The sequence below is a fragment of the Bos indicus x Bos taurus genome, chromosome 2, assembly GCF_003369695.1.
Source record: "Bos indicus x Bos taurus breed Angus x Brahman F1 hybrid chromosome 2, Bos_hybrid_MaternalHap_v2.0, whole genome shotgun sequence".
Taxonomy (NCBI): domain Eukaryota; kingdom Metazoa; phylum Chordata; class Mammalia; order Artiodactyla; family Bovidae; genus Bos; species Bos indicus x Bos taurus.
The window spans coordinates 16,799,582-16,826,571 of record NC_040077.1 but is presented as its reverse complement, the minus strand read 5'-3'; the positions used below and the strand labels follow the sequence as shown (position 1 = coordinate 16,826,571).

Sequence of the window (26,990 nt, the reverse complement as noted above, 5' to 3'; positions counted from 1 at the left end):
GAAAACAGCAAAATTCTGTAAAGCAATTATCCTTCAATAAAAAAATTAATTAATTAAAAAAAGAAATGGCCTTTCTTGACCAGAAAATGAATATTATCCTTATTCAAAGTTACTTTTAAATTTAATATTCCATTTTATAATTTATGGTACCATTTGAAATGATGAGGTAAAATACAAAAAATGGACACTTTATGATGTGTCTTTGTCTAATTCGTTACCATGTAAATCTTTACCATTCACAGACACTCAAAAATCTAAGTGTTTCAGATGGTCAACTGCATCAGTTAGGGTCCCAGTGGGAAAGAAATGCACCTTTCAGTTTGGGAAAATATTTGAAGAAGATTCACTTTTAATGGACTACTTATAAGTATATAATCTGGGCATAGTGGAACCATAAGGAGGATATGCAGGAAGCAGGAGTTAAAGCAGAAGGGATGTTACCCCCACCAGGGAGAGAGCAGTTACCCCAGCCTGGAGAGGAAGACCATGGGGGAGACCGCCTGGAGAGAAGCACTGGCCAGCACAGCACACAGCCAGACTGTGGGGCCCTTGAGAGAGGGATCCAGGGGATGTGCACTCTGACATCACTCTACTCCCTCTCTCCTGTCTCCTGTTGGGATTTTCCACTAACCAAGCCCAACTGTAAGACAGAGGCTGAGGGATACCATAGATTCAGTCCACTCAGGTCAGCCTCCCAGTGTAGAGAAACAAGTGAATAAGGGCAAAAGTGGATCTGGAGGGACAAAGAGAAGACCCCTACATGGGCAGAGACGGGAACACACATGCTCCCACTCTAAGATTAAATTATGATACATTTATAGGGCTTCCCTGATACCTCAGTTGGTAAAGAATCCACCTGCAATGCAGGAAACCTGGGTGCGATCTCTGGGTTGGGACGATCCCCTGGAAAAGGAAAGGCTACCCACTCCAGTATTCTGGCCTGGAGAATTCCATGGACTGTAGAGTCCATGGGGTCGCAAAGAGTCAGACACGACTGAACGACTTTCACTTTTCATGATAGATGTATAAAACATACAGAAGTGAGGCATCCACATGAGGCAGGAGCAGATGCAAGGGCCCCAGGACAGCTTGCCTTGTCCCCCAGACAGAGTCCCCAAAAGCACACGGCACATAGGTACTGGCTGTGCAAGGCAAGATCTGTTTAATCAGAGCTGCTGCTCATTTCTCACCACCCCATGGTAAATCCATATTCAAGAAGATTTTAACAAGGGCCTCTGAACACTATGAACAGGAATCTGGGTTGTCTCTGTGCAAAACTGAGTCATAGAGGTTTTTTGATCAGAGCAATGCCATGATTACATCTGTGTTTAGAAAGGCTCCTTTGGTCACTTTGTGATGTTGAGATTAGAAGATGCACTGAAGGAAATGTAGGGGACCATTTAGAAAGCCATTACAGTAATTCAGGAGGGAGATAAGTCCAGGACTGTCATTTTGTGATTTGCACTTTTTAAAATCTCTGGTGCCTAGTACTTGGCGATATATAAAGAATGATACAAAATTTGTTCCGTCAATCTTGAAATTTCTATCATTCTCTCAGTGATTTCTCCTGCTTCTTTACCTCCCAGGACCATTCATTTATCAAGCCTTGCGGAGTCTAACTTCTAACATCTCTAGGACTGTCCTCTTTTCTCCACCAATGCTTTGAGATAAAGGTCACACTTATCACACAGACTAGCATTTGTCAAAATTATGTACAAGCCGTTCTTAGGGACTTCATAAAAAAGAAAAGCTTTCTGGTCAAATGCTTTGTGGAAGTTGTGGAATAAACAAATGTAAATGGTTTGTTTATACCCACGTATGGATTCTTAGAGAGGAGGGAATACATGCATTAGTTCTTCCTTTTCATAAAACATCTAGTGACTTCTCCAGGCACAGTGGGATACCTCAGAATATAGACTGCAAAATGCTGACATGGACAAACGAAGGTTTTCCTTGCATTTCTGTAAAATTTCGTTCAGCCTGCTGACTTTTCTGTATTTATTGCCCCCAGGACAGAGATCATACAGCATAAAGCAGAGGAAAAGGTAATCAATTCTTACAGTTTGTTTCAAATGTTAGGGGAACTCATGGGCAACAGATTTGGAAAAATATGATAAATAAAAGCAAAACTTCTTACATTCAGACTAGATAAAAGGAAGGGAGAGGGAAACAGCCAAAAGGTAAGCAGAGTGTTTCAACTTAAGTGGGTACCTGAAAAGGGGGCCACGTCCCAGCCCACTTAACAGCCCCAAACTGAGCCATGGTGGAGGGGAAAGTCACAACAGACACAGAAGGTTTGGAGGACCTAAGAACCAAGGGAGTCTATGCCTTCCTGGGAAGATGGAGGGCTGGGAATAAAGCACGACTTTAAACGAAATGGCTGAAATGTAATTTCACATCTATGCTGCAGTTTCCCAACCTTGGCACTGTGAACATTTTGTCCCCACTAATTCTTTGTTGTGGGGACTGTCCTGTGTATGGTGGGATGTTTATTGGCATCCCTGGCCTCTACCCACTAGATTCCAGGAATGTAATCCCCACCCTCAGTGTGGGCAACCAACAACATTTCCAGGCCCTGCCAAATGTCCCTGGGGGCAAAACTGCAGTTGAGACCTCTGCTCTCGGTGGATGCAGTCCTAGACAGCCTCAGAGAGTTTCTTACAAGTGTGGTACAGATTGTGAATAGCTGAATGAATCCTTCCGGAAGATCCAGAGCAACGTGCATGAATGATGTCCGAGAACCAGATGGGATGAAGGAAAAAAATGCAACAGCAAGAGTTGCCAGAGAGGACTGATCATACTCAAGGACAAAATGGCACCCTCCCCATGGATGCTTGCACATCATAACTTCACTGGTTAAGAACAAAGATACTGGCACATACTAGGAGGCAGGCTGTCTAGGTTCCCATCCGAGCTCTAATCATTAAGAGCTATTTGACTCTGGCAAAGTGCTCAATTTTACAGACCTAATACATAAGATAGAGATAATAATGGTACAGGTTATACAGGATTACTACAGTAATTAAACGCGTGAAATGATTAAAAGTCCTGCTCTCGTCTCCATAATTAAGCATTGAGTAAGAAGTCATTTTTATTATGTATAAAAACAGTCCCCTGAAATTTGATCTAATTCAGAGTAGGAGAGTAACCATGAATTAAAACTAAATTTCAACCATCAAACCAAATAAGGTTCACAATAAAAGCTGAAATTCATAGGTAAATGAACCTATTTTTACATTTCCAATTTGTTTTTTTTTTTTTTTAATTTATTTGTTTGGCTGTGCCAGGTCTCAGTTGCAGCATGTGGGATGTAATTCCCTGACAAAGGATCAAACCCTGGCCCCCTGCTTCAGGAGCACAGAGTCTTAACCACTGGACCTATCGATTTGTATTCACAAATTTCTTCTCACTACCTTGGTCTCTTTGCATCCAGTCTGACATTCTCCATCTCTACCGCTCAATGCATATTCATACCACCATTATGGTCATCATTTTAAATCCCAAATGTGATCAGATACTGGGTTCCCAATTATCCATAGTCACGGTCACACAGAGACACCTCAAGAGTTCAAGGCTATGTAGGGGAGGGCATGGCATGAGAGTTCATGGTTTCTGTGCAAGATTTGTATTATTTTAAAAATTATGTATGCTCCTAAGAAAACATTTGAAAACACCGGCCTATGGAGACTCCACCAGATGGCAGTCAAGACCATCCCTGAAGGCCCTCGCCCATCCCTCCAGCTGCTCAACAACCTTGCTATCCAGATGAAGAAAGTCACCTGTGCAGAGTACATGTGTCATCAACTTCATAGTTTTACACAGGCAATTTTGACTGCCTGGAATACTTTTCTGCATCTCTTACAGACAGGAAGTCACTGAAGGAACTTTTTTCTGGAAACGTGCTTATATTTGCATTTTTGAAAGAAGTCTCATGGACTCTGGTGCTGGGGGACCTGCTTCACATACTGCAGGATTCCTTATAAGGCTGGTAAGGAAAATACCTTGGGCTTCCCTGGTGGCTCAGGCAGTAAAGAATTTGCCTGCAATGCAAAAGACCTGGGTTTGATCCCCGGGTTGGGAAGATCCCTTGGAGGAGAGCATGGCAACCCACTTCAGTATTCTTGCCTGGAGAATCCCCATGGACAGAGAAGCCTGGCAGGCTACAGTCTAAGGGGTCTCAAAGAGTTGGACATGAGTGAGCAACTAAATACAGCACACAGCAAGGAAAATACTTAGCTTCCCTATGATCAAATTCCACTACAAAGTCCTGGAGTGCTCAAAAAAAAAAAAAAAAAAACCAGAGCATTGAATCCACTAACCTTAGAAGTCAACCTCTCTTTTTCTGTTCTTTTACATTGTCCTGCTTATCCTTTCCCAAGGTCCCTACACTCTTCCCTTAGAGGATCTAGTCCCTTCTAAGAGCTTTTAAAACACTGGAGCCAGTCTCTCCTCTAGTTTGGGCAACTTCTGCTTTCATCTCTACTGTACAACTGTGCCCTGAGGCAAAGACAGCACAGAGGTCTGGAAAGGGAAGGGAAATGTATGTTTAGAGTAAAACAAGTGATCCACCAATGGATCAAGTGAACCACCATTCCATCTAGATGTGTGTCTCAGTGAATCGTAACTTCTTTCCTCATACTTTTCTTGAATCAGTTTCGTTTTGTGGTCAGAAAAATATACTGTTAAAAACAAGTCCAACTGAGACACACATCTATGCTGAAGACCCTTCTACAAGTTAAATCATGATCTAGAAAGCAATACCTTACCCAGTAGCTGTCTTTTCCCTTTTCCAAACCTTCAAGATGGTTCCTTCAGTAGTGAAAAATATCACTCTTTCCTCAGGAGGGTCACCATTCATTGCCTTCATTTGTGCATCAATGTTCTACACTTTCAGTTTAATGCCACAACCCATCAGATCACTGCCTCCTCTGTCCCATTTGGCAGCCAGTCTCAGGACTGCTGCTGGTTTTCCATCTGTCAAACTCAATCTACCTTCAACCTAGAGGCAGGGCATGGAGAGTGGACTGAGCAAAGAACAACGAAGGCATACTGGTTTGCTCCTGGATTTGCTCTGCTTTGAATGGAGAAGCATGCATGCTAAGTTGCCTCAGTCATGTCCGACTGCTCGCGACCCCATAGATGGTAACCTGCCAGGCTCCTCTGTCCATGGGATTCTCCAGGCAAGAATTCTAGAGCGGGTTGCCATCTCCTCCTCCAGGGGATCTTTCCAACCCAGGGATCAAATTGGCGTCCCATTATGTCTCCTGTATTGGCAGGAAGGTTCGTTAGCACTAGCACCACCTAGGAAGCCCAGAATGGAGAAGGGGGGTCCTAATAACATAGAATATTCCTTAATGGGGACTTGCTTCCTGACTTTGAGGGAATCTGGCTAGAAACAGGCTTACAGCCTAGAAGACAACATAAACAGTGATACTATTTATGTATCTTCCCAGCTATAAGGACTCCTCTTAACCCGCAGCAAGAGGAGCATGAGGGAGCAGCCACATTGAACCATTCTGATCAGTGAGAATGAACCATTCTGATCAAGGAGAACCATACTCCTTGCTACCATGCATTGGTCCAGAGAGGACGTGGTCCAAGCTATCCTATCAGATAGAGTGGAATATGCTTACATAGCCTCCTTGAAAATGGACACCAACTGAAGCTGCCTCTTTCACTTGCTAGCTGTATGACCTAGCATGGGGCATGTGACCTCTCTTGACCTATTTCTTCATCTGTGAAAAGAATAATTTGAACTAGATGATATTTCGATTTCCTTTCTGCTCTTGCATTATGGTTGTCATAAAGAAGGTAGATTCTAGAGTCATTGAGGCCTGGATTCAAGACCATGTTCTATCAGTCACGAGCCGTATGACCTAGAAAAGTTCCTGGAATTCTAAGCATGAGTTTCATCATCTGTAAAATGGGGATGATGCTAGTGCCTTTCTTGGTGTTAAGCAAAATAGTGCATGTAAAGTGCTTAAACACTATCACACAAAGTAAAGCAGACTACAGCCTCTGGTTACTATAGCTATTGTTATTTCTACATGGAATCATAAAGTGAATTTCTTTAAAAAAAAAAAAAAAAAGGAGGGAAAGAAGAAAAAGGAAGCAAACCAATGTGAAAATATCATAATTATTCAGTTAAAGGAATGGTTTGAATAAGAAGATCAAACTATATGGCTTAATATCAGTGCAAAGAGGAGAAGGAAACAGCAACCCACTCCAGTATTCATGCCTGGAGAATCCCATGGACAGAGGATCCTGGTAGGCTATAGTCCATGGGGGTCACAAAGAGTCAGACACGACTAAAGTGACTTAGCAGCAGCAGTGCAAAGAAGTGAGGGGAGAAAGGACAAAGAATCAATATGACTTCACAGGCATGTAAACACGTACAGTCCTGGGGAAGGGCATGGCAACCCACTCCAGTAATTTTGAAGAGCCTGGCAGGCTAGGGTCCATAGGGTTGCAAAGAGTCAGACACGACTGAAGTGACTTAGCATGCAAACATGTACAGGATGTTCAATTATGGTCTTAAAGAATGTAACACTATTTATGCCAAGCCTTATCACTCTCAGAATTTAAATAAAAATGTGATAACAAAGAATATTCCAAATACAAACAGCATTGGGTAAAATTATAACTCTCACGAATGACAGAGTCTGTAAACTATTCAACTTGAAGAACCGTATTGAAGACATATATTCCACAGTCTTTCTTTATAATCTTCTTTTAGTGACATGTACAATATCTATACACCTGAGATATTCCTTTTTTATGTCAAAAGTATACTAACTACTCCAACACCACACATGATTAATTATCTCCACTCTGATTATCTCAATCTAGAAACCACCCTAACACCCTTAAAGGTGGTAATATTTTGAAACTCTCAAGGAATAAACTAGGATGTCTATTATAGAATATTTTTGTCTACATGAACGGTATGCTCTGGCGGCCACTGACTGACATAGAGTCTATTTCTTTGGGGAGTCACATTATCTGACTGGGTACCATGCAATCTAAAGAACGATAAGAGAGAATATAAGACAGGTAAGAGAGAAAAACAAAAATAATAAAGGAACCAGGGCTGCATACTGTGGCATAATATAATGCCAGCCTCAAGAGATAGGAAATCTCAGCAGGGGAGGGGCTGCAGTCAGCGAAGGCTGTCAACCCAGCATACTCCAGCCAAAACAACAATGTCATTCTACCTGTAAAGCTGAGAGCAAGTGCCACAAAAAATGACAGGGACAGGAATCAAAGATAAAGCCATCACACAAAGGGCATGTCACATCTGCCTCTCACATAAAAGAACTATATGGATCACACACACCATATCTTTCACATTAGATTTGTAAAGATTTACAGCCCTGTTCCATTTCCTAGGCTTCCATGAATGATGTAACATGTGCACAAGTGACCCTTTCAGATGGTCACACTAGGGAACTGGCAAGAGTTTCCCTGTGGGGGGGATCCTAGAGACCTCCTGAGGAACGCAAGAACTGAAGCATCCGTTATCCCATATTTATGACGGTGCCCCAGAATTCAAAAAATGTTAAGGTGGTTGGTCCTGGATATCTCAGAACAAATGACTCACTCTCATCTGTCCCATTCAATTATCTTGGCACTACCAAGAGTTGTCATGTCGTGTGCCTGGCAGGACATTTTCAAAGTCAGTGGTTCTTTTGCAAGATGGTGAAAGACAAAGAGAACAGCTCAAAGATTTTCCTCTTAGATAGTATCTTCTCCATTGACCACACCTGCACTCAGTTGAAACTAAATACATTTTTTTATTTGACTGTGGAAAGTCATCTTCTTGGATGAGTTAATGCCTTGCTGACTACCAAAACAGTAATGAGAACATGTTTATTTCCCAGATTTGGTGTTAATCGGTTACTCTGATGATTGCACTTTAAAGCCATATTCTTGTAAAACATCTAGAATGGCTATTTCCAGAATTTGGAAACTAGGCGGTCTAACAGCTTTAGAATCCTATAGTCATTTTAGAGACAGAGATACAAGATTTAACTTAAATCACTCTAATCACTCAGATGTCTAAGCAGATATGCTGCTTACTTGTCCTGTTATATTTACATACTTTCACATGGGCCTCTGCAGATATAAGGTATTAGAAGGGAGTTTGCTCAGGGACCAACTTAGAAAGCCTTAAACTGAAATATAAGTATTTCATATCCTGCTTATCTATTTATATTTGTCTAAATAAGCCCTTAAAATGACGGTGAGGGCTAAATACCTCTATTTTACTTCACATATAAAATCCAGGAAGCTGTCCCATGGCACCTTGGGCATGCTTCTCCCTTTATTGATTGGCTTCTCCATGAACCCAGAGGGCCTGTGCCGGGTTCAGAAGCGTGGAGCTAAAAAAGAACTTTCTGTAGATGGGAAGATTATACTTCATGACTGTCCTTCTCCGACTTTAATGCGCAAATGCAGCGAACCAGAGGTTTAAGACGGAGATTCAGATTCAGCAGATCTGAGTAACACTGCTGGTCCACAGCCCAACCTGAAGCTGCTGGGAGCCCTGTCCTTGCTGACTGCCCTATGCTGCTCCTCCTCTACAGGGCGGGACCACTCTGTGTTTTTCTCAGGGCTTCAGCTTCCTCCCCTATGAAGCTAGACAAGGAGAGGAAGAGGGTGGGATGATTTGGGACAATGGCATTGAAACATGTATAATATCATATATGAAACTAGTCGCCAGTCCAGGTTCAATGCACCATACTGGATGCTTGGGGCTGGTGCACTGGGACGACCCAGAGGGATGGTATGGGGAGGGAGGAGGGAGGAGGGTTCAGGATGGGGAACACGTGTATACCTGTGGCGGATTCATTTTGATATATGGCAAACCCAATACAATATTGTAAAGTTAAAAAATAAAAAAAAATAAAAATAGATAAACAACAGAATTTACTGTATAACACAAAGAACAGTGTTCAATATCTTATAATAACCTATAATGGAAAATAACCTGGATATATATATATATATATATGTTTGTAACTGAAAAAAAGAAAGAAATAGAGGCTATTAGCAAATTCAAGAGTTGAAGAGAAGGTGAATGAATACATTCAGGTTGAAAGCATTCTGAAAAAAAAGTTTAAGGAGCTCCTTGATGAACTATCTTTAAAAATCACTGAAGGACATGAAGATAACTCTTCCCCTAAAACTAACAAACTGGATGCCATTGACGTCGCCAGTTTCCTGTCCCACAGAGCATTCGCTTTTTGTATTCTGCATCAAACTGCTACTCTAGATCCCTGCTCCTTGTCCAGGCTGTTACAACTGTTAACCAGCCTTCTATACAACCTCACTTCTGAGTGACACTCAACTTACATCCTGCGGGGAGGCATAACACCCTTGATAACTCTTCTCCCAAAGCCCCAGGTCCGTTAACATAATCTTGTGACAGTAAGTTGTTAAATTGTAGGGAGGAAGAGAAGACAATTTTCCATGTCTGTATAATTTATAATTCATAGAATTTTCTCTCCTAAAAGGTGCCATTGCTACTGCTTGTTTTATACATGACAAAAGTGAGGGCCAATGAAAATAAATCCCTTGGTCAGTATCACAAAAATAATTAAGAGTGGAATCAGGACTGGAAATGATGTGTTTAATTCCCAGTTCAATCTGATGACTTCAACTCCACCTTGGAGGAAATTTTCCAACACATTTTTTTTTCCCAAGCTCCTTAAAAGTTATCTGCAGCCATTCTTGGTTTTGCAGCAGCATTCGATGGTGGTGCCACTGAACCAATACAATGCTGAGGTGAAGGAAAGAGAGACAGCCTGGGAGTGATGGAGAGGCATTCCTCATAGATGAGGTGGAAGGGACCGGAATAAAGAAACCAGCTGTGTTAGTGGCGGCTCCTCCATCCCCTCGGAGAAGACTCAGGAAAGCCCAACTCAAATACTCACTGGACCTATCTCTGAGGTGTCCTCAGAGATGCTGTTATCTATTTTAATCTATTTTAAACAGAATATCTTTTTGAAAGTATATTGCAGCAGGGCTTCCCTGGTGGCTCATGGTAAAGAATCTGGCTAACAATGCAGGAGACACAGGTTTGATCCCTGATCTGGGAAGAGCCCACACACTACGGAGCAACTAAGCCCATGTGCCTGAGCTGACCAACTACTGAGCCTGTAGGACCCAGGAGTCACAACTACTGAACCCATGTGCCACAGCTACTGAAGCCCTCGCACCCTAGAGCTCATGCTTTGCAACAAGAGAAGTTGCTCTACTGAGAAGCCCACATAAAGCAACTAGACGGTAGCCCTTGCTTGCTACAACTAGAGAAAAGTCCAACAGCAATGAAGACCCAGCACAGCCAAAAACACTAGAAGAATAAAATAAAATAGTATACTGTAAACAAATATGCCACCTTATAGCCAGAGCATGATTAGGAACATGGAGAGCACACGGTTCTCGAAAAACACCCAGAAGTGGTACAGCATGCCGAGAGAGAGATGCAGTCTGGATCGAGGAGGAGATACTGGACTTGAGGTGGCGCTAGTGGTACAGAACCCACCTCCAGTTCAGGAGATGTAAGAGATAGTCGGAAAGATCCCCTGGAGGAGGACATGGCAACCCGCTCCAGTATTCTTGCCTGGAGAATCCCAGGGACAGAGGAGCCTGGGGAGCTACAGTCCGTGGAGTCACAAAGAATCGGACACGACTGAGCGGCAGCATGCACGCACCTTGCACTTGAGAGAAGCCAGCCTGAATACAGACTGATTAGCCGTGAAAAAGTGGTCATGGGTACCAAGCAGAGAATGAATTATGGGGCTGTGTGGAGAGAAATGGGCTCAGGGCAGATTTATTACACTCCATTTCCACTCTGCTAGCAGGCTGCACAGAGCCTCTGAGGTACAGATTTACTCAGGATTGAAATTTTACATCCTGGGACACTATCTCAAATAATCTAATTTGGTGAGATGAGAAAATCATATCTCATAAAACTATCATCCCTTTTCAAAAGCCCATATAAAAGTTTACAGGCTGTTGAGGTATCTAGCCATGGCACAAGCTTCTATTATAGGCGACATGAAGACAACGAACTTAAAATTACTTTAATAAGAAATGCTACTGCTCGCTGTGCGTGGTTTGTTTTTTACGACCTGAACTTCATAAATTTTCATAAGGTGTCTTTATTGTCAGACTTGGGGAGCTGCCGTGTCACTGTTGCTCAGTCAAAGCTTTTTAAAATAAAAGAATCTCAACCTGAGTGTGATATTATACCTGATATTATGATAGCTGACCCCACACCTACTTCCAGCAACATTCTTGTCTTCTATGCAAATGTCAAAATAAATATATCCCCCTTCACTGTGAAATGGGTTATCTGTTTGGCCATTATACATGTAGGAGCAGGCTGCCCCAGTAGGAAGGGACCTTGACTGTCCTCTACTAATTCTAGATGGAAGAGAAATGATGCTCAGGACTACACACACACACAAAGAAAACCTATGCCCAGTAACTTCTTTAGGACTTGTGTGTGGGTATCTTTCAGGGGTTGGACAGAAGAGGAAGAAAGAGAGGTGGCTACTTCCGAATAAGAACTACTATCATCTTCTAAGAGCTCATTATGTTTGTGGTATAGAATCAGCACTTCATATTCATTATTTCACTGAGTCCTGCAATCCTAGGAAATGTAGAATAGCATGCCTATTTTACAGGACATGAATCTTCAGCTTGGAGATGATTATCATTTGCCCAAAGTCATACAGCAGGGACTCAATTTAGATGTGTCAGATCACAAACACAGCTTTATTCCAATGTCACCTCTCAATATTGTTTCTCATCAATATCATTCAGTATTCTTGATTATTCAGGAGAATACTATGAAGAGGAAAAGAACTTCAGAAAACCTTGGAAGGGAAAAGACATTTTACAGTGTATTGGAGCGGAATAGAGGCTTCCCAGGTGGCACTAGTGGTCGAGAACCCGCCTGCAATGCAGGAGACAGGGGTTCGATTCCTGGGTCGGGAAGATCCCCTGGAGGACAGCATGGCAGCCCACTCCAGCATTCTTGCCTGGAGAATCCCATGGACAGCGGAGCCTGGCGGGCTACAGGCCACTGGGTCTCAGAGAGTCAGACCACAACTGAAGCAACTTTGCATGCACGCATGGACCAGAATGAGCCCCTGAAAACTGCCTGGGCAAACTCTTCATTTTACTGAGAAAAAATGGCAAGGTGGTCACAGGACTAGTGCTGGGTCACACAGCTGGTTAACATCAGGAGCAGGATTTTCTCCTCATCATACCTACCACCAGTGCTGCTGAAGGCAACACACATAGCCGAGTTGATAAAGGAGTTACACAAAAAGTGACTTTCCCCGTCTCTAATACTGGGCACTTTTTTCTACCTCATTCTCTTTAGTACCTTCTGCTCTTCCCCTGGAATAGAATGAATATGATAGGTACTTAGGATGTGATTAGGACTGGAAAGGCAAGGCCAGGAGAATAAAGAGTATTCCAGTATTTTTCCTCTTAGGTCCTTAACTTGAGGATAAAATTCCTCCTAGATATTTCTCTTGGGAACAGGGTGAAATAAGAGGAGTAATCAAATACTCAGTCAACAGATACTGCTGCTGCTGCTGCTAAGTCGCTTCAGTCGTGTCCGACTCTGTGTGACCTCACAGACAGCAGCTCACCAGGCTCCCCCATCCCTGGGATTCTCCAGGCAAGAACACTGGAGTGGGTTGCCACTTCCTTCTCCAATGCAGGAAAGTGAAAAGTCAAAGTGAAGTCGCTCAGTCGTGTCTGACTCTTAGCGACCCCATGGACTGAAGCCTTACCAGGCTCCTCTGTCACGGGATTTTCCAGGCAGGTGTACTGGAGTGGGTCGCCATTGCCTTGTCCACAACAGATACTAGAATTCACTATTTCTAGATAATCAGTCATTAATTGGATGACTAAGGATCTGCTTTCAAAGAGCTTATGTCTAGTGAGGAAAAAATCAATACAATCAGTACAAACTAACTGTTAAAATCTAATGTTGCAAGCACCATGAGAGACACAAAAAATACGATATGAGAACATGAAAAGATCATCAAGGAGTTTAGCTCAGATATGATGAGTACTCAGGAAAGCCTATGGGAAGTCACTGAGGATGAGCACAGGGCTTGACCTTCATGTGAGGGGCAGAAAAACAACTGCAGAATTCTGGCTAAGAGGGGACACACAGGGATCTTGGGCCTTTTGGCTCTTAAATGATATAGTGTTCTGGCACATAGTGAAAGTGAAAGTCTCTCAGTCGAGTCGGACTCTTTGTGACCCCATGGACTACACAGCCCATGGAATTCTCCAAGCCAGACTACTGAAGCACGTAGCTGTTCCCTTCTCCAGAGGATCTTCCCAACCTAGGGGTCGAATGAAGGTCTCCAGCATTGCAGGTGGATTCTTTACCAGCTGAGCCACCAGGGAAGCCCTGGCACATAGCAGATGCTCAATACAAGTAATGTGCTTAATAATCTGGGGCAAAAAGACATCGTAACTATCCTTTCACATCTCTTCTACCTTTTTTCTTATATGTCCCCCTCCACTGCCTCTAGTTAAATGGTTTATCAATAGTGCCAGGAAGGGCACTGATGGCAGTGATCAACCCATTCCAGTTTCCGTGCAGTGCCAGATCTCCTTTACCGCTGTTTCTTTCTTTTTTTAAAATGCTACTTGCAGCTACCCTTAGGTATGTTTTTTATTTACTTATTTGGCTGTGCTGGGTCTTAGCCGCAGCACATGAAATCTTCAATGTTCATAATGGCAAGTGGGGTCCTTAGCTGCAGCACGTGGGATCTTTTTACTTGTAACATATGCACTCTTAGTTGAGACATGTGAGACCTAGTTCCTTGACTAGGAATCGAACCCATGCCCCCTGCACCGGGAGCACAGAGTCTTAGCCACTGGACCACCAAAAACGTTCCCATTTTTTTGTTGTTGTTGTTTCTGGTGGCTGGTCTTCTCACCCACTGCACACTGACAGCTGGAGCGAGCATGACACTTCAAGGCCATTACGGGACAGTTGGAATCCTTAGAAAGTTCTTCCCGTGTTGATTTCAAACCTGCCTCCTTACCATCCTGCCCACTGAATCTGGTCGTGGCTGCTGGAACTTTGGAAAAATGAATCTACTCTGTGCACGTCATCCCTTCAAGTGTTTGCAGACAGCCGCCACCTCTGTTAAAAGCCGCCTATTCTGGCGCCAGCCGGCACTAAAGGAGGTTGGGAAATAGCGGTCATGGGGGTGGGGCGGGGGGCTCACAGAGATTCTGCTCCGTGCCTTTCTTCACGCTGGGCTGCTGAGAGTGGCTTCACCAGTGCTGAAATCGTGTTCCTAGTGTCATCATAAGAACCTGACAGAAAGAACTGGGCTAGTCTGAGAGGCCTCGGGTGCGGCACCACCTTCCCAACTAAGCACGCGCCCCAGAGACAGTTCAAACTCCATCCTGCGGAGGGAGGGCCTCTCGAACAACCACCCCGATTAGCCAGAAGGAACAGTTCAGAGGTTGCCTTTTAATTTTTTTCCCCTAGTGTTAGAAAATAAACTGCCACAAGACCAATAATTATCTCTGGAGAAGATCTATAACACTGCCATCTCCCATATGCATAATTCCCGTTCTCATCTAATTTGATTGGTGATATCATTTTCCAGGTAGGTATATCTTTTCGCCACTCACTCACCTTCAACAAACCTTGCTGCCTTAAGTTACCAGTGAGCTTTTCTTATCGTTGAGGAAGGAAGTGGTCATCTAGGAGGGCTGCGTCAGGCTGGATGCAGGGCTCCACCATAACACGATCTTGCAATAAGATGTTAAACCTAACCCTCAATCACTCCCTGGGGTTCTATAGATTTTGTTTTTCTAAAAAAAAAAAAAAAAAAAAACCAGGTTATTTGGGACTTCCCTGGTGGTCCAGCGATTAAGAATATGCCTGCCAATGCAGAGGAGGTGGTTTGATCCAGGTAGATCCCACAGGCTGAGGAGCAACGAAGCCTGTGTGCTGCAGCTACAGAGCCCATGTGCCACAACCACTGAAGCCCCAGAGCCCAGAGCTCACGTCCCACAGTACGAGAACTTGTTGTGGAACTACAATGAGGAGCCCAAACTGCACAAGGAGTAGCCCCTGCTCGCTGCAAATAGAGAAAGTCTGAAATAACGAAGACCCAGCACAGCCAAAAATTACATAAATAAAATTAAAATTCAAAATCCATTTAGCAAGACAGAACACTATTGGTGGCTTTTAAAATAATCAACAATAGAGTTGTTCATCATCTTTAATGTCACTTTCACTATTTTATACAGTTTCTTTATTATTTTATACAGCAACATTAAAACATTCTATAATTTGCATTTTTAAATGGGTCTATTGAAGTACACACACTGAAGACTCAAAACTACTACCCAAACACAGTAAACATTTTTCTGGCTTTAATTCTTGATAATTCAGAAACATTTCAAGAAATCAGATATTTCTAAAGACCAGATTGCCTATTCCCCTGCCAGCCAAGGGTACATTATACTGTTCCTTTGCCAATGCAGTATAAGAAGACAGTAGATCCGAGAGCCTGTGAACTTCTCAACAAATTTAAACCTTGCTTAGGCAAGGAGGCAAGAAAGACTTCAAGGGTATGAAGGGCTTACAGGGGTCCTTCTGCCAGGACAGTGGTAGTTTGAACATGTGCCATCACGTCCGCATACTTGGCACAGTCATCTGGCCTCTACCTGGCAGTTGTGGAAGAGGGTGGTGGACAAGAAGAGACCAGAGAGAAGGAGCCTGTGTTTCCCACCAGAAAACCACAAGGACAGGGGAAGCGGCATTCCCAGGAGGCAAAGAAGGGAGAGGCCTGGAGCTGTGCAAGGGGAGAGACACTGCTGACATTCAGCAGTCGTGGTGGTCTCTGTATCGACCACACGGTCACCACACTCCAGGTGGTTACCACAGCCCCTGGGGTTGTCTGGAGCACCATAGAGACCTGGCTAGAGAACTCCGCCAAAGCACGACTGTCATCTGGGGAACAGGGGAGAAATTCTGGCTCCAACACCTTACCTCCCATCATTTCTTTTTGGACTTTGGAGGGTTACGTTTGGACCCTGGAATCTGAGTATTACAAGTGAGCTCACAGGGATACTGAGGTGGTGGCCAGTGGTCCATATCACCATGGAGAATCACAGTGGATGAAAACCTGTGGGTAAAGGCCAGTGGGTAGCCAATGAGAGAACACAGCCTGGTTCTCTAGAATTCACACATGACAGACTCCACACGGATGGCTCACAGCAGTGGTTAATGCAGCGTGGAGGGACAGAGCTGAGCATATTTCACTGGACTTCACTTAGAGCCACAGTAATTCTGATATGCATCCCAGGTTGAAACTAGTGCTCCTCTAGAAAATTAGTACTGATTTCCAAGTGTGGTCTGTGAATCAACTGTGATTCTTATAAAATATTTGGATAAAAAGTTTAGATTCCAGAGTTTGGGATTAATATATACACACTATTGTATATAAAACAGGTAAACAATAAGGATCTACTGTATAGCATAGGGAACTATATTCAATATCTTATATAAGAATCTGAAAAAAATATATATGTGTGTGTATATATATATATAAACTGAATTGCTTTGATATATACTTGAAATTAATATAACATTATAAATTAACTGCACTTCAATTTAAAAAAAATATTTGTATTCCTGGATCCTACCCTCAGACTTCTGAGTCAGAAACTTCAAGGATGAATTCCAGGAATCTGCATTTTTTGCAAGCTCTCCAGGCTTTCTCTCATGCTAAAAGTCCAAGAGTCACTGCAATAGAGAGGTCTTAGGACCAGCCTGGTGGCTACATGTTGGGGACACAAGAAGAAGGCTACACAAAAGAGAAACAAGACTAAGATTTTACCTTCCACACTCTGAGTCTTGACACTTATTTCTGTGGAAGTGAGACTGAGCATGAAGAATCATACATGTAGTAATTAGGTATATACAGACTTAAACTCTTCGGTAAGTTCACCAATTGTAGTTCACCAATTATGTTTTTTTCTTGCTAATTATTTTGTTGTCTAAATTCCAATACAGAAAATCCAATTCAGGTCTTAAAATAAATGTCTGTGAACCCAGGAGGATCCAGGTGACTATTCAACTACAACTCGGGGGCCTGAGAAGAGACTGTCCTTGAATGAGTCCGCCCTGGTTACACAGACACTGGTTATATAACCTGGCTCCTGTACCTGGATCTCGCTCTGATTTGGGTCACTTCCAAACATTCCAGGTTTACACATGCATACAGGGTTCACAAAGCACATTCATGCAGAAGCAACGTTTTAAGTCACTTGGTCTTTCCAAAAACCTAAAACCCAAGTTATATATTTTGTTGTTAAAAAATCTGCCTGCATTTCACACGGTTACATGTTTTCAAGAGTTCCTGTAGTGCTTACAATTCCACCTCTGTTCTCCCTTCCATTTCATTGTTCTCCTAAAGTCAACAAGGAAAAATAGACAAGTGAACAAAGACATATTTAATTTTAAAAATAAGAAGTCAGTTTCAAACCAAAGGCTCAAAAATCAGAGTTGCAGAAATTCTCTTGGCAAAGAAATGAGTGTATCTATGAAGTAGTTGATATTAGTTATTAAACTGTATAATTTATAATAATGGCTAGCTTTGTGAGTGCTGTAGAACTTCATGTAGTTCTGTAGCAAAGAACTTTGCTAAGTGTGTTATGTGTATTATCTCATTTTTACCTGACAACAATCCCTTTAAAGTTTCCTTTATTGTCTCCTAGACTTGGGAAACTAAAGCACAGATACGTTGATTAACTTGATCAAAAATCACACAGCTAATGACTGGAGAAGCTGGAATTTGTGTTCACAAAGTCTGACTACAGAAGCTGAACTTAACCATTACGCTATACTACTTCCCACCTTCAATAGTGTAACAAGTGTGGCAAGTTTTGTTTAATCATCAGCATCTCCAAATATTATTAAAGACCATGCATAACAACCAACTGATTAAGGTAAAATCATCTCATATATATATAATCAAAATATACTGCTGCTTATATACAGGTATGTTTAGGTATACACAACCAATAGCATTTTATGCTATTCCTATTCTCAGTATCATAATTTTCATGACATACAAGGTAATACCTCTCCCTAAGACTGCAAGGGAGCTTTCCCACCTCTAAAGTATCAAATAACATTCTATTCTGCCCTCCAAGAGGAGGAACAGGTAAGGATTATCCTACCTGACGCTTATTTAACTTATATTCTACCTGATGCTTATTTAACTTATATGCAGAGTACATCATGAGAAATGCTGGGCTGGATGAAGCACAGGCTGGAATCAAGATTGCTGGGAGAAATATCAATAACCTCAGATATGCAGATGATACCACCTTTATGGCAGAAAGTGAAGAACAAAAGAGCCTCTTGATGAAAGTGAAAGAGGAGAGTGAACAAGTTGGCTTAAAGCTCAACGTTCAGAAAACTAAGATCATGGCATCTGGTCCCTTCACTTCATGCCAAATAGATAGGGAAACAATGGAAACAGTGAGAGACTTTCTTTTTTTGGGCTCCAAAATTACTGCAGCTGGTGACTGCAGCCCTGAAATTAAAAGACGCTTGCTCCTTGGAAGAAAAGCTATGACCAACCTAGACAGCATATTAAAAAGCAGAGACATTACTTTGCCAACAAAGGTCTGTCTAGTCAAAGCTATGGTTTTTCCAGTAGTCGTGCATGGATGTGAGAGTTGGACTAGAAAGAAACCTGAGTGCCAAATAATTGATGCTTTTGAACTGTGGTGTTGGAGAAGACTCTTGAGAGTCCCTTGGACTGCAAGGAGATCCAACCAGTCCATCCTAAAGGAAATCCTGAATATTCATTGGAAGGACTGATGCTAAAGCTGAAACTCCAATACTTTGGCCACCTGATGTGAAGAACTGACTCATTAGAAAAGACCCTGATTCTGGGAAAGATTGAAGGCAGGAGGAGAAGGGGATGACAAAGGATGAGATGGTTGGATGGCATCACTGACTCGATGGACATGAGTTTAAGTAGGCACCAGGAGTTGGTGATGGACAGAGAAGCCTGGTGTGCTGCAGTCCATGGGGTCGCTCAGGGTTGGACACGACTAAGCAACTGAACTGAACTGAAAGTATCAAATGGAAGGACATCATAGAGTCCACACAATTTCTGGGTGAAATTTAAATTCTAGTGTTAATATCAGCAGAAGTCTTCTACCTTTATTTGTAACCTTTATCTTTCCTAGGCTCAGATTTGAAATTTCCTAGATTCTATACAGGTCTCACTTCTCTAATTTATCAAGGATAAATATTGCAAAAAAAAAAATTCCTTTTAACCCAAGACACACAATAATTTTCTCTGACTAAATAGTAGTCATTTCCACATCCCTAACTAATATTTCACAGAAATAGCAATGTATTGAGCCTGAGATGAATTAGAATCTGAACTCTAATGATTAGTGAACAGTTTAAGTTGACTGAGTCCAGGTCCATAGATTCTGAATACCATATGTAATAGACCAAATACTTTAACTAACACACATCAAAAATCACAACTCTATGTAGAATTTTACACAATTTTAACATGAGTATATTGAAACAAACATTTAAAAGAATTAGCTAATCATTTCTCACAACGGTCCTTTCCCTAGAGGGACTCAAAAGTTCTTTTAAAAATTTCATAGTATCTTCTAACTTGTGTTATTTTCTAAAGTACAATGACAAAATGGAGAATAAACATTAGTGAAGATTTCATTGAAAAATACTCTTACTGATCAAAAAGCAAAAAATGCAGAGATAAAACATTCTATTCCAAGAGAAAAAGATGAAAAATAGTACCCATCTGCATCTCTTTCAAACCCAAAGTCCATTAGCCTAACCACTCCTGATATTCATGATTGAGTCCCTATGCCAGGCCCACTGGAACTAGTGAATACCCCCATTTATTTTCAGATGTGTCCAGGAAAAAAGGGGGATATAGGTTCTCAATTAATATTGGTTATGTCCAATTTTGATTGGCTGATGATGTTAACAGTATATTCTGGCTATTTCAGAATCTCAGCCAAAAAGAGAAGAAAAAGTTGACTAGCTTTAGCTTGCATAAGACAGGCTCTCTCTGTGTGTGCTTTTATTTTTAAATTTCATTTTGCATTATAAACTTAGACATGTAAATGTTTAACACATTCATATTTATTTCTAAAATAAAATGCTCTCTAAGACTCATGATATTCAATCCTTTCTATTTGTTGATGATAGAACTGTCTTTATTAAAGGGCTAAGTCATTTTTCAGGAAGTATGTATGAAAGCCTGGTCATCTTTTTGTATCAGTTTTGTATGTATTTTAATTCATCTCTACTATTTATGAGATCATACAGTTGATGTGGCATACCAAATGCATCAAATATAAAAAAGTGGTTGGTTTTATTAATATGTACGCCTTCTGCTATATTTTTTCCACTTCTGAAAAATATGCTCATAAATTTCCTTTCAAAGTGACTATACTGTGCTGAATATCTTAAAGTTGAGCAGAGGGTGAGAGTATTAACTGTTAAGGCAAGATGACTGACCCTTAGTGATTCAACAGATATAAAATGTAATAGAATAATTGTCATGATAAGCTACCACAATGCACACAGTACTGCACCTCTGGCTCTCACATATTCCTCACAACAACCAAGTCAACCCACTTCACAGATCAAGAAATCAAGGACCTGAGTTTAAGTAACATTCCCAAGCTCTCAAAGCTGTGAGGAACAAAGCCAGGGTTTGACTCAGCACGAGGCTATGTTCTTGCGCGCCACTCCTCACTTGCCCTCAGATCCTGTAGTTCTCCACCCAGGCTGCAGATTAGAATCACTTGGGGAGACTTAAAAAAAATACTGATAAATTAAATCATTCCCTTGAGGTAGGCTAAGAATGCCAGTATTTTTTTTTTTCAAGGACTCCTCAGTTTAGCGTGAAGCCACAGTTGAAAACAACTGGATTAGCAAAGGCCAAAGAATAGTTATTTTCTTAATATGAGTCTTTCTCTGAGTAGTGAGAGAACAACACAAGTTCACATTGTTTATCTGGAACAGAAACACTGGCTGGGAGCAGGCACCAGCACCAGCATCACCAGAATATCCTTATTTCCTCCCTCAACCTGCACTTCTGCCCCACGTGAGGATCCCACATGGCATCGGGTGCTGAAGCAGACCTAGGAAGCCGTGTAACCCACACAGTCCATCCACAGGGAGGAGTCCAGAAAGAAACAGCTTTGCCAACGTCTCGTGTGAGCAGTAAAGGCAGACCGAGAGCTGGAATCTGCCCCCCTGTGTCAGTGCTCCTTTCATAGAAAAAAAAAAAATGGAAGCAGTTGGAAAACAGTTGGGGCAGGGAGTCAGCCAAGGCATCCAAAGAGAATTTCAAGAACCAGGGAGAGCAAAGGAACAACAACAATAAAAAGCATAGCGGAATGAGAAAGGAGAACAGGCATAATCTGAAAACAATGGGATGAGAAGAAATATATAACAAAGCAAAGGAACTGGCCAGAAAAAATAAAATAGGGAGAACTAGCCACCGTGACATTTTATCAACACAATAAGGGGGAAATACAAGGGAATAGTGGCACCTTCCATTCAGCTATGAGAAGCATGGCGAGACCTAAAGTATTTTCAAAATCATCTAATATCAAAGCAAACAGTAGCTGTAGCAAAATCACTTGGCAGGGAGGGAGGGCCAGAAACCCCCAAACTCAGGAAGCATGAACTACTACCTTGCTACTCAAAGTGTGGTTTGAGGATCAGCTCTTTCAATATCATCTCAGAAATGTGTCGATATGCAGCCTCTCAGCCCTGCCAGATCTGCTGAACCAAAAGCTGCATTTTAATTAGATCCCCTCATGATTTAGACGCATATTCAAGTTTGCAAAGCACTGGCTCTAGTGTAAAAAACAAACAAGTGTTACAGGCAGAAGGTGGACTAAAGAACTAAGTAGCCAAGTAGACATCAATCTGACTAAATTATTTGTTGCAGCCCCATGAGAAGCCAGGCCCTGAGCTGGGTTTTTCTGGAAATGAAGGATTGAGGCCAGGTATGGTTAGCCTGATGCCCTTAGGGCAGAAAACAAAAAGGCTTGCGCCTAAGGAAGACTAGGACTTGTGCTCCAAGGGGAGACCAAGCAAAGTGTAACCAGGTTTGGAAGAGCAGAAGCTGAAGTTTAGAGGGAGATCAGGAACCGTGTAAGCAATTGCACGGACTCTCTGACAGATGGAAATGGTAATGGGGAAGCGGAAAGGTTTGTTCCAGGCAGAAAAACAGCACAAACAAAGATGCAGAACTCACAAGACTGCTGTGTACTGAGGGAACACTGCCTTCATCTAGACAGGGATTCTCCAATTACTTCACAGAGACTCACGAGTCTGTGATGATGCCTCAGAGACTAAGGGAAGGGAGGCCAGTGGGATTACCGGGGTCCCTTATCAACCACGTAAGATATTCTTACAGTGGACCCCACCAGTGAAAAATAAAATCTGAGGCATATCACTGAGCAATATACAAGGTATACTGTATTGCTTCTAAAATTATTACCTATAGCTCTGCCTGGCGTGTAGTCAGTACTCAAATATCTACTGAATAAATTAAATAATGAATGAATCTATGAGATCAAAGTAAAAAAGGTGGAGCTACTCTGGGGCTAGACTGCAAATGACCTGAAATGTCAGACAAGAGAGAGGTTTATATATCACTTGGTAGAGCACCGAGAAGTTTATTAGCCAGTGACTGAGCTTGGCTCTGCTTTAAGGAGCTTATTCTGCAAAATGAGTGTAAAATGGATTGAAAATGAGAGAGGCTGGAGATGGGAAACTAGTCAGGAAGACATCCTGGTAGTCTCTAGAAGGAGATAAGTGGAGTCTGAACAAAGACAGTCACAATGGCAATAAAAAGGTAGAGAAGTTGGCATTGCGAGGCATCGTGGAGACAGCATTTGTCTGTGAATTATGTGTGGGAAGAAAATAAATTGGAAAGGTTCTAGGTGACTGAGAAGTATAGAAATTGACAGAGTCACCCTTGTTCATGTAAGGAGAACCATGTTGATTAGAGCTACACCTGTTAGATGTGAAGCACCTGAGAATAATATAAAGGCCCCTCCTGGGTGGTTCAAATTTCAATATGAAATTTAGGAGAGAAAGTGGAAATAACCTAGCACTAATAAGAGGACACCACTGAATAAAAAGTCACATGCAAAAGAGTAAAAAGAGGTCATCTATATGGAAAAGAAGATCAAGAAAAATCTGCAGAAGAAAAAAACAGAAAAAGGAGGATAAAAAGTCTGTATGAGACGCTTAGGAGCAGAGACGGAGTCTGGAAGGTGGTAAGATATAGTGAAATGGTGGGGTGGTGGTGGGGTCCCAATAAAAACTCAGAAGCAAATAAAAATCAGTGGGACAAACTCTCCTCGCTCTTTAGCTCTTCGAAGACATGGGATTTTATAGGCACAGCAGAAAGCCAATTTTGCTCTTTATTTCTGTGAACAAAGATTTTCACAAATAAAGCAGTCACTCCAGTGAGAAGTAAACTCATTGCTCGTTTTTTTTAAACATAAATTGTTCCTATTTAAAACTGAGCAATGATATCTTCAAACTCAGCTGGAAGAAAAAAAAAATCTAAAGCTGGGGAGGTAGTCCATGGATTTTATATTCTTCCATGGTGGGAGGTCCACAAAGCGTTATCTATGTAGACATTTCACCTTTTGGAATTGTGTTTGTTTTGGAGGATTTTTTTTTGGTTTTCTTGTCTCTGAGCCAGGTCACCAGAATGAGAAAAAAAAAGTGCTGAGAACACCTGATATACTTTAATGAATCCTCACATAATAGTTGCACTTTATAAAGTTACCCTCCAACTGCTGACAGGTCTCACTAATTGGCCATGTTTGGGTGACAAGTACTAACGACAGTTCCTTCTCTGGTTTGACTGTAGAGGAGACACCTCCCTTGATTGCCTCAATTCAAGAGGAACACATAAAATTCACTGTTTTTTTTTTTTTTTTTTTTTTGCTATGTGAATCTATATATTGGTAAAATACTGCAAAATATCAACATTATTTAAATATAGATGCTACTTAATGGTTATTAAATTTCTTTAAAGAGATCATCACTTACATAATGTAAAACAATACAATGCAAATGGAATACATAAGGAATTATACTGCAAAACATTTATATCATGAGGATGACTCCAGAGAGAACAGTAATTTTTCCTTTATTAGGATAATTCACCTTCTCAAACGTGTTTTTACTACAAATGTACCCAAGGGAGGTCAAGCAGATCTATAAGAACAGCTTTTTGACTTGTGGTTTTCATTCCAAGCTTCCTCAAATCACTTCTGGAAACGAGTAGGAGTGTAAATTATAAATCTACAAATACGTGATTTATAAGAATATAAAATTTGAACTACAGCCAACACTTTAGTCAAATATTTTTTATACCTTAAGAACCTAAGGTAACAACGTAACTTTCAATGCCTATTTGCATGCTAAGGGCATTTATCTGTTACAGGGAAGAGAAGAGGTCGCACATACACTCACTGCACATATGGCATCAAAATAAGATGAAAGGACTCTGAAAACCCGAGAAATTGGGCCCTGAAATACTCAAGGGAGTTCTTTCCAGCCAAATCCTTTATCTAACACATAGTTCACTTTGTGAAAAACCCTTCTTTTTAATTTGACAAATGCATTTTTTTTTTTTTTTTTTTACAGCTTCTTGCACTATTCTGTAGCTGCCAGTTTCTAAGCTTTAAGCTGGGCCCTGCAACACAAATGTTTTATTTCTTCTGTTTGAGCATCTTTTGTCACATCTTAACTAAGTTTGCATTCACCTTGGTGAGATGCTCTTGAGCAAAGCCAAACCAAAGAGAACTGCAAACCACATTTCTGCATGAAAATGAAGAAAATGAAGACGCGTTCCCTAATCCAGGAACTTCTGAGGGCATTCCAAAACTGTTTATTTTGCACTTATGGGCGTAGGGGCTTGAAGGCAATTTATTTTCCTTGAAGGACCACAGCATCCCCGCCCCCCCCCCCCCCCCCCCCCCCCGCCACCCACCAGGTTCATCATAAAAACTGTGTGTCCTCCAGAGCTTGTGGAAGAAGTCAGGGAATCAGCGTCCTGCCAGCTCTCCTTCTCCCCACGGGCCCCCGCAAACAACCGTGGCAAAGCAGATGGTCCTCCCCCTCCCCTTCTTCTTGTCCCTTCCGCAGTCCCATCCCGTGCTGACACCTTCACCTACAGCTTGGTAACCGAACCTCCCCACCCCCACCCTTCCTAGGGCTCCCAGCAAGTACAAACTTTGGAGACCTTCTGCTTCGCCGCCCCCATTTCACCTTCATTCATCTGGAGAACTCTTTCTGGATCCCAAGCTTCAATTACTATCTTCCTCCCACACCTCTGTCCCCAAACTACCCATTTCCCTGTACTAAAGGGAGAGGCGTCCAGCCCAGGTGGCGGAGGCACTGCGGCTAACCACAGAGGGGTGCTCTCCTCTGCCCTGCTCCATCCTCCTTCCGTCTGGGTGCACTGGAGCCCAAGAGCCCACACTGGGGACGCCTCCACTCCTCTGGCTTCCACGACCCAGTCCTAACTCCAGAAGCTCACTGGAGCCTCAGCCTACAGCCCGGGCAGGCGGCGGCTGGGCATCCTCCTCTACAAGTGGGACCGCGGGACAAAGTGCAAACTCCATCGGGAGGGGGGCTCCCGGCGGCCCTTCCCTCGGGCGGCTCGCCCAGGTGCCGGCTCGCCCAGTGGAGGCGGGCGGGGGCCCGTGGGAAGGCGGCGCGCGTTCGGGGGGCGCCCGGCCCGGCTGGGCTGGGCGCCCGGAGCTTACCTTCGCGCGCGGGCCGCTGGTGCGTGGGGGCAGTGGCTCTTCCAGCCCAGAAGCTGTTGCTCGCTCTCGGGCGGCGGCGGCGGTCCCGCCGGGGCTGCGCTGGGGCTTCGCGCAGACGCTCTCCCGCGGTCTGCGGCAGCCCAGGCGGCGGCGGCGACAGCTCGGCCGGGTGCGGCCCCGGAACTGTCCAACTCGGGCGGGCGCGGGGCTGAGGCTCCCGCCGCGGCCCCCGCGCTGAGCGCCTGCGCGCCCTGCCTCGCCCAGGTGAGGGGCGTGTGCCCGGAGCCCGCGGGACGCGCCGGGCCGGGGCTGGGCTCGGGCCTGGCTCGGCAGACGCCCGGCGTCCGGCCTGGCCGCGGACCCCCGGGGTCGGACCCGCCAACGCCTCTCCCGCGCACCGGAGCTGGCGACGGTTCACCAGGCGGGGACTTGCGAGGCACACACCCTGGGGCGAATAAGGCGGGACCATTCGGGGGTTCGTTGACACTGCAGAGTCTCCCGCAGCATCGCCGCCTTTAAATCCCGCCTTTCCAGGCGTGCGCGCACCGCGAGGGAGAGGAGTCCTGGTCCCGATGAGGGGGGTCCTCGCGGTCTTCGACCTCGGGGCCCTGGTCCCTGAAAAAAATTTCTTGACAACTGCAGAGGTCCCAAAACCGGGGCATCCAGCGGCGCGGGGGGAGTGGGGGGGCGGGATCTTTCAAATACTACCAGAGTGAAACTCTTCTTGGAGATCATCAGAACAACTATTTGTTTTTCCTCTTTGACCTGCTCTCGGCTGTAAGACACACCGAGCAGCCTCCGCGTTTTTGGCGGAGCCGAGAAGGCCCGCAGCGCTAAAGGCATCGCAGGCTCGCCGCGGATCTAAAGGGCTCTTTTCTTAAAAGGGGGGCTCTTGCTCCTCTGTATTTCTCTTCCGTGCTAGAGTTATCAAAACTATACCGTATCATCGGTTCCCCTGATGTAGGGCATCTTGCGAAAATAATGCGAACATAGCAAGTGCTGGGTTTTGAAAGGGAGAGCGCTCGGACAGAAAACGTTTAAGGGGATAGGAAAAATAATTTTAGAAGAGCGGTTTTCTGAGATTAATCCTTTGG

At 43.2% G+C, this 26,990-nt stretch overlaps 1 protein-coding gene and 1 non-coding gene across 2 annotated transcripts in view; both read right to left on the bottom strand.

Annotated features, from left to right (window-relative positions):
* Positions 1 to 26,739, bottom strand: part of LOC113880645 (basic proline-rich protein-like) — a 117,200-nt gene extending 90,461 nt beyond the window's left edge. Inside the window, exons 1-2 of the mRNA XM_027523091.1 lie at positions 26,662 to 26,739; positions 25,897 to 26,590 (exon numbers count right to left, since the gene is read on the bottom strand). Coding sequence (XP_027378892.1) covers positions 25,897 to 26,590; positions 26,662 to 26,739 — 772 coding nt within the window. The remainder of the gene's footprint in view (positions 1 to 25,896; positions 26,591 to 26,661) is intronic.
* LOC113881589 lies at positions 18,127 to 18,262 on the bottom strand. The gene has a single exon (XR_003508087.1). It is a non-coding gene; the product is annotated as a U8 small nucleolar RNA (small nucleolar RNA).
* Positions 26,740 to 26,990: the final 251 nt, after the last annotated feature.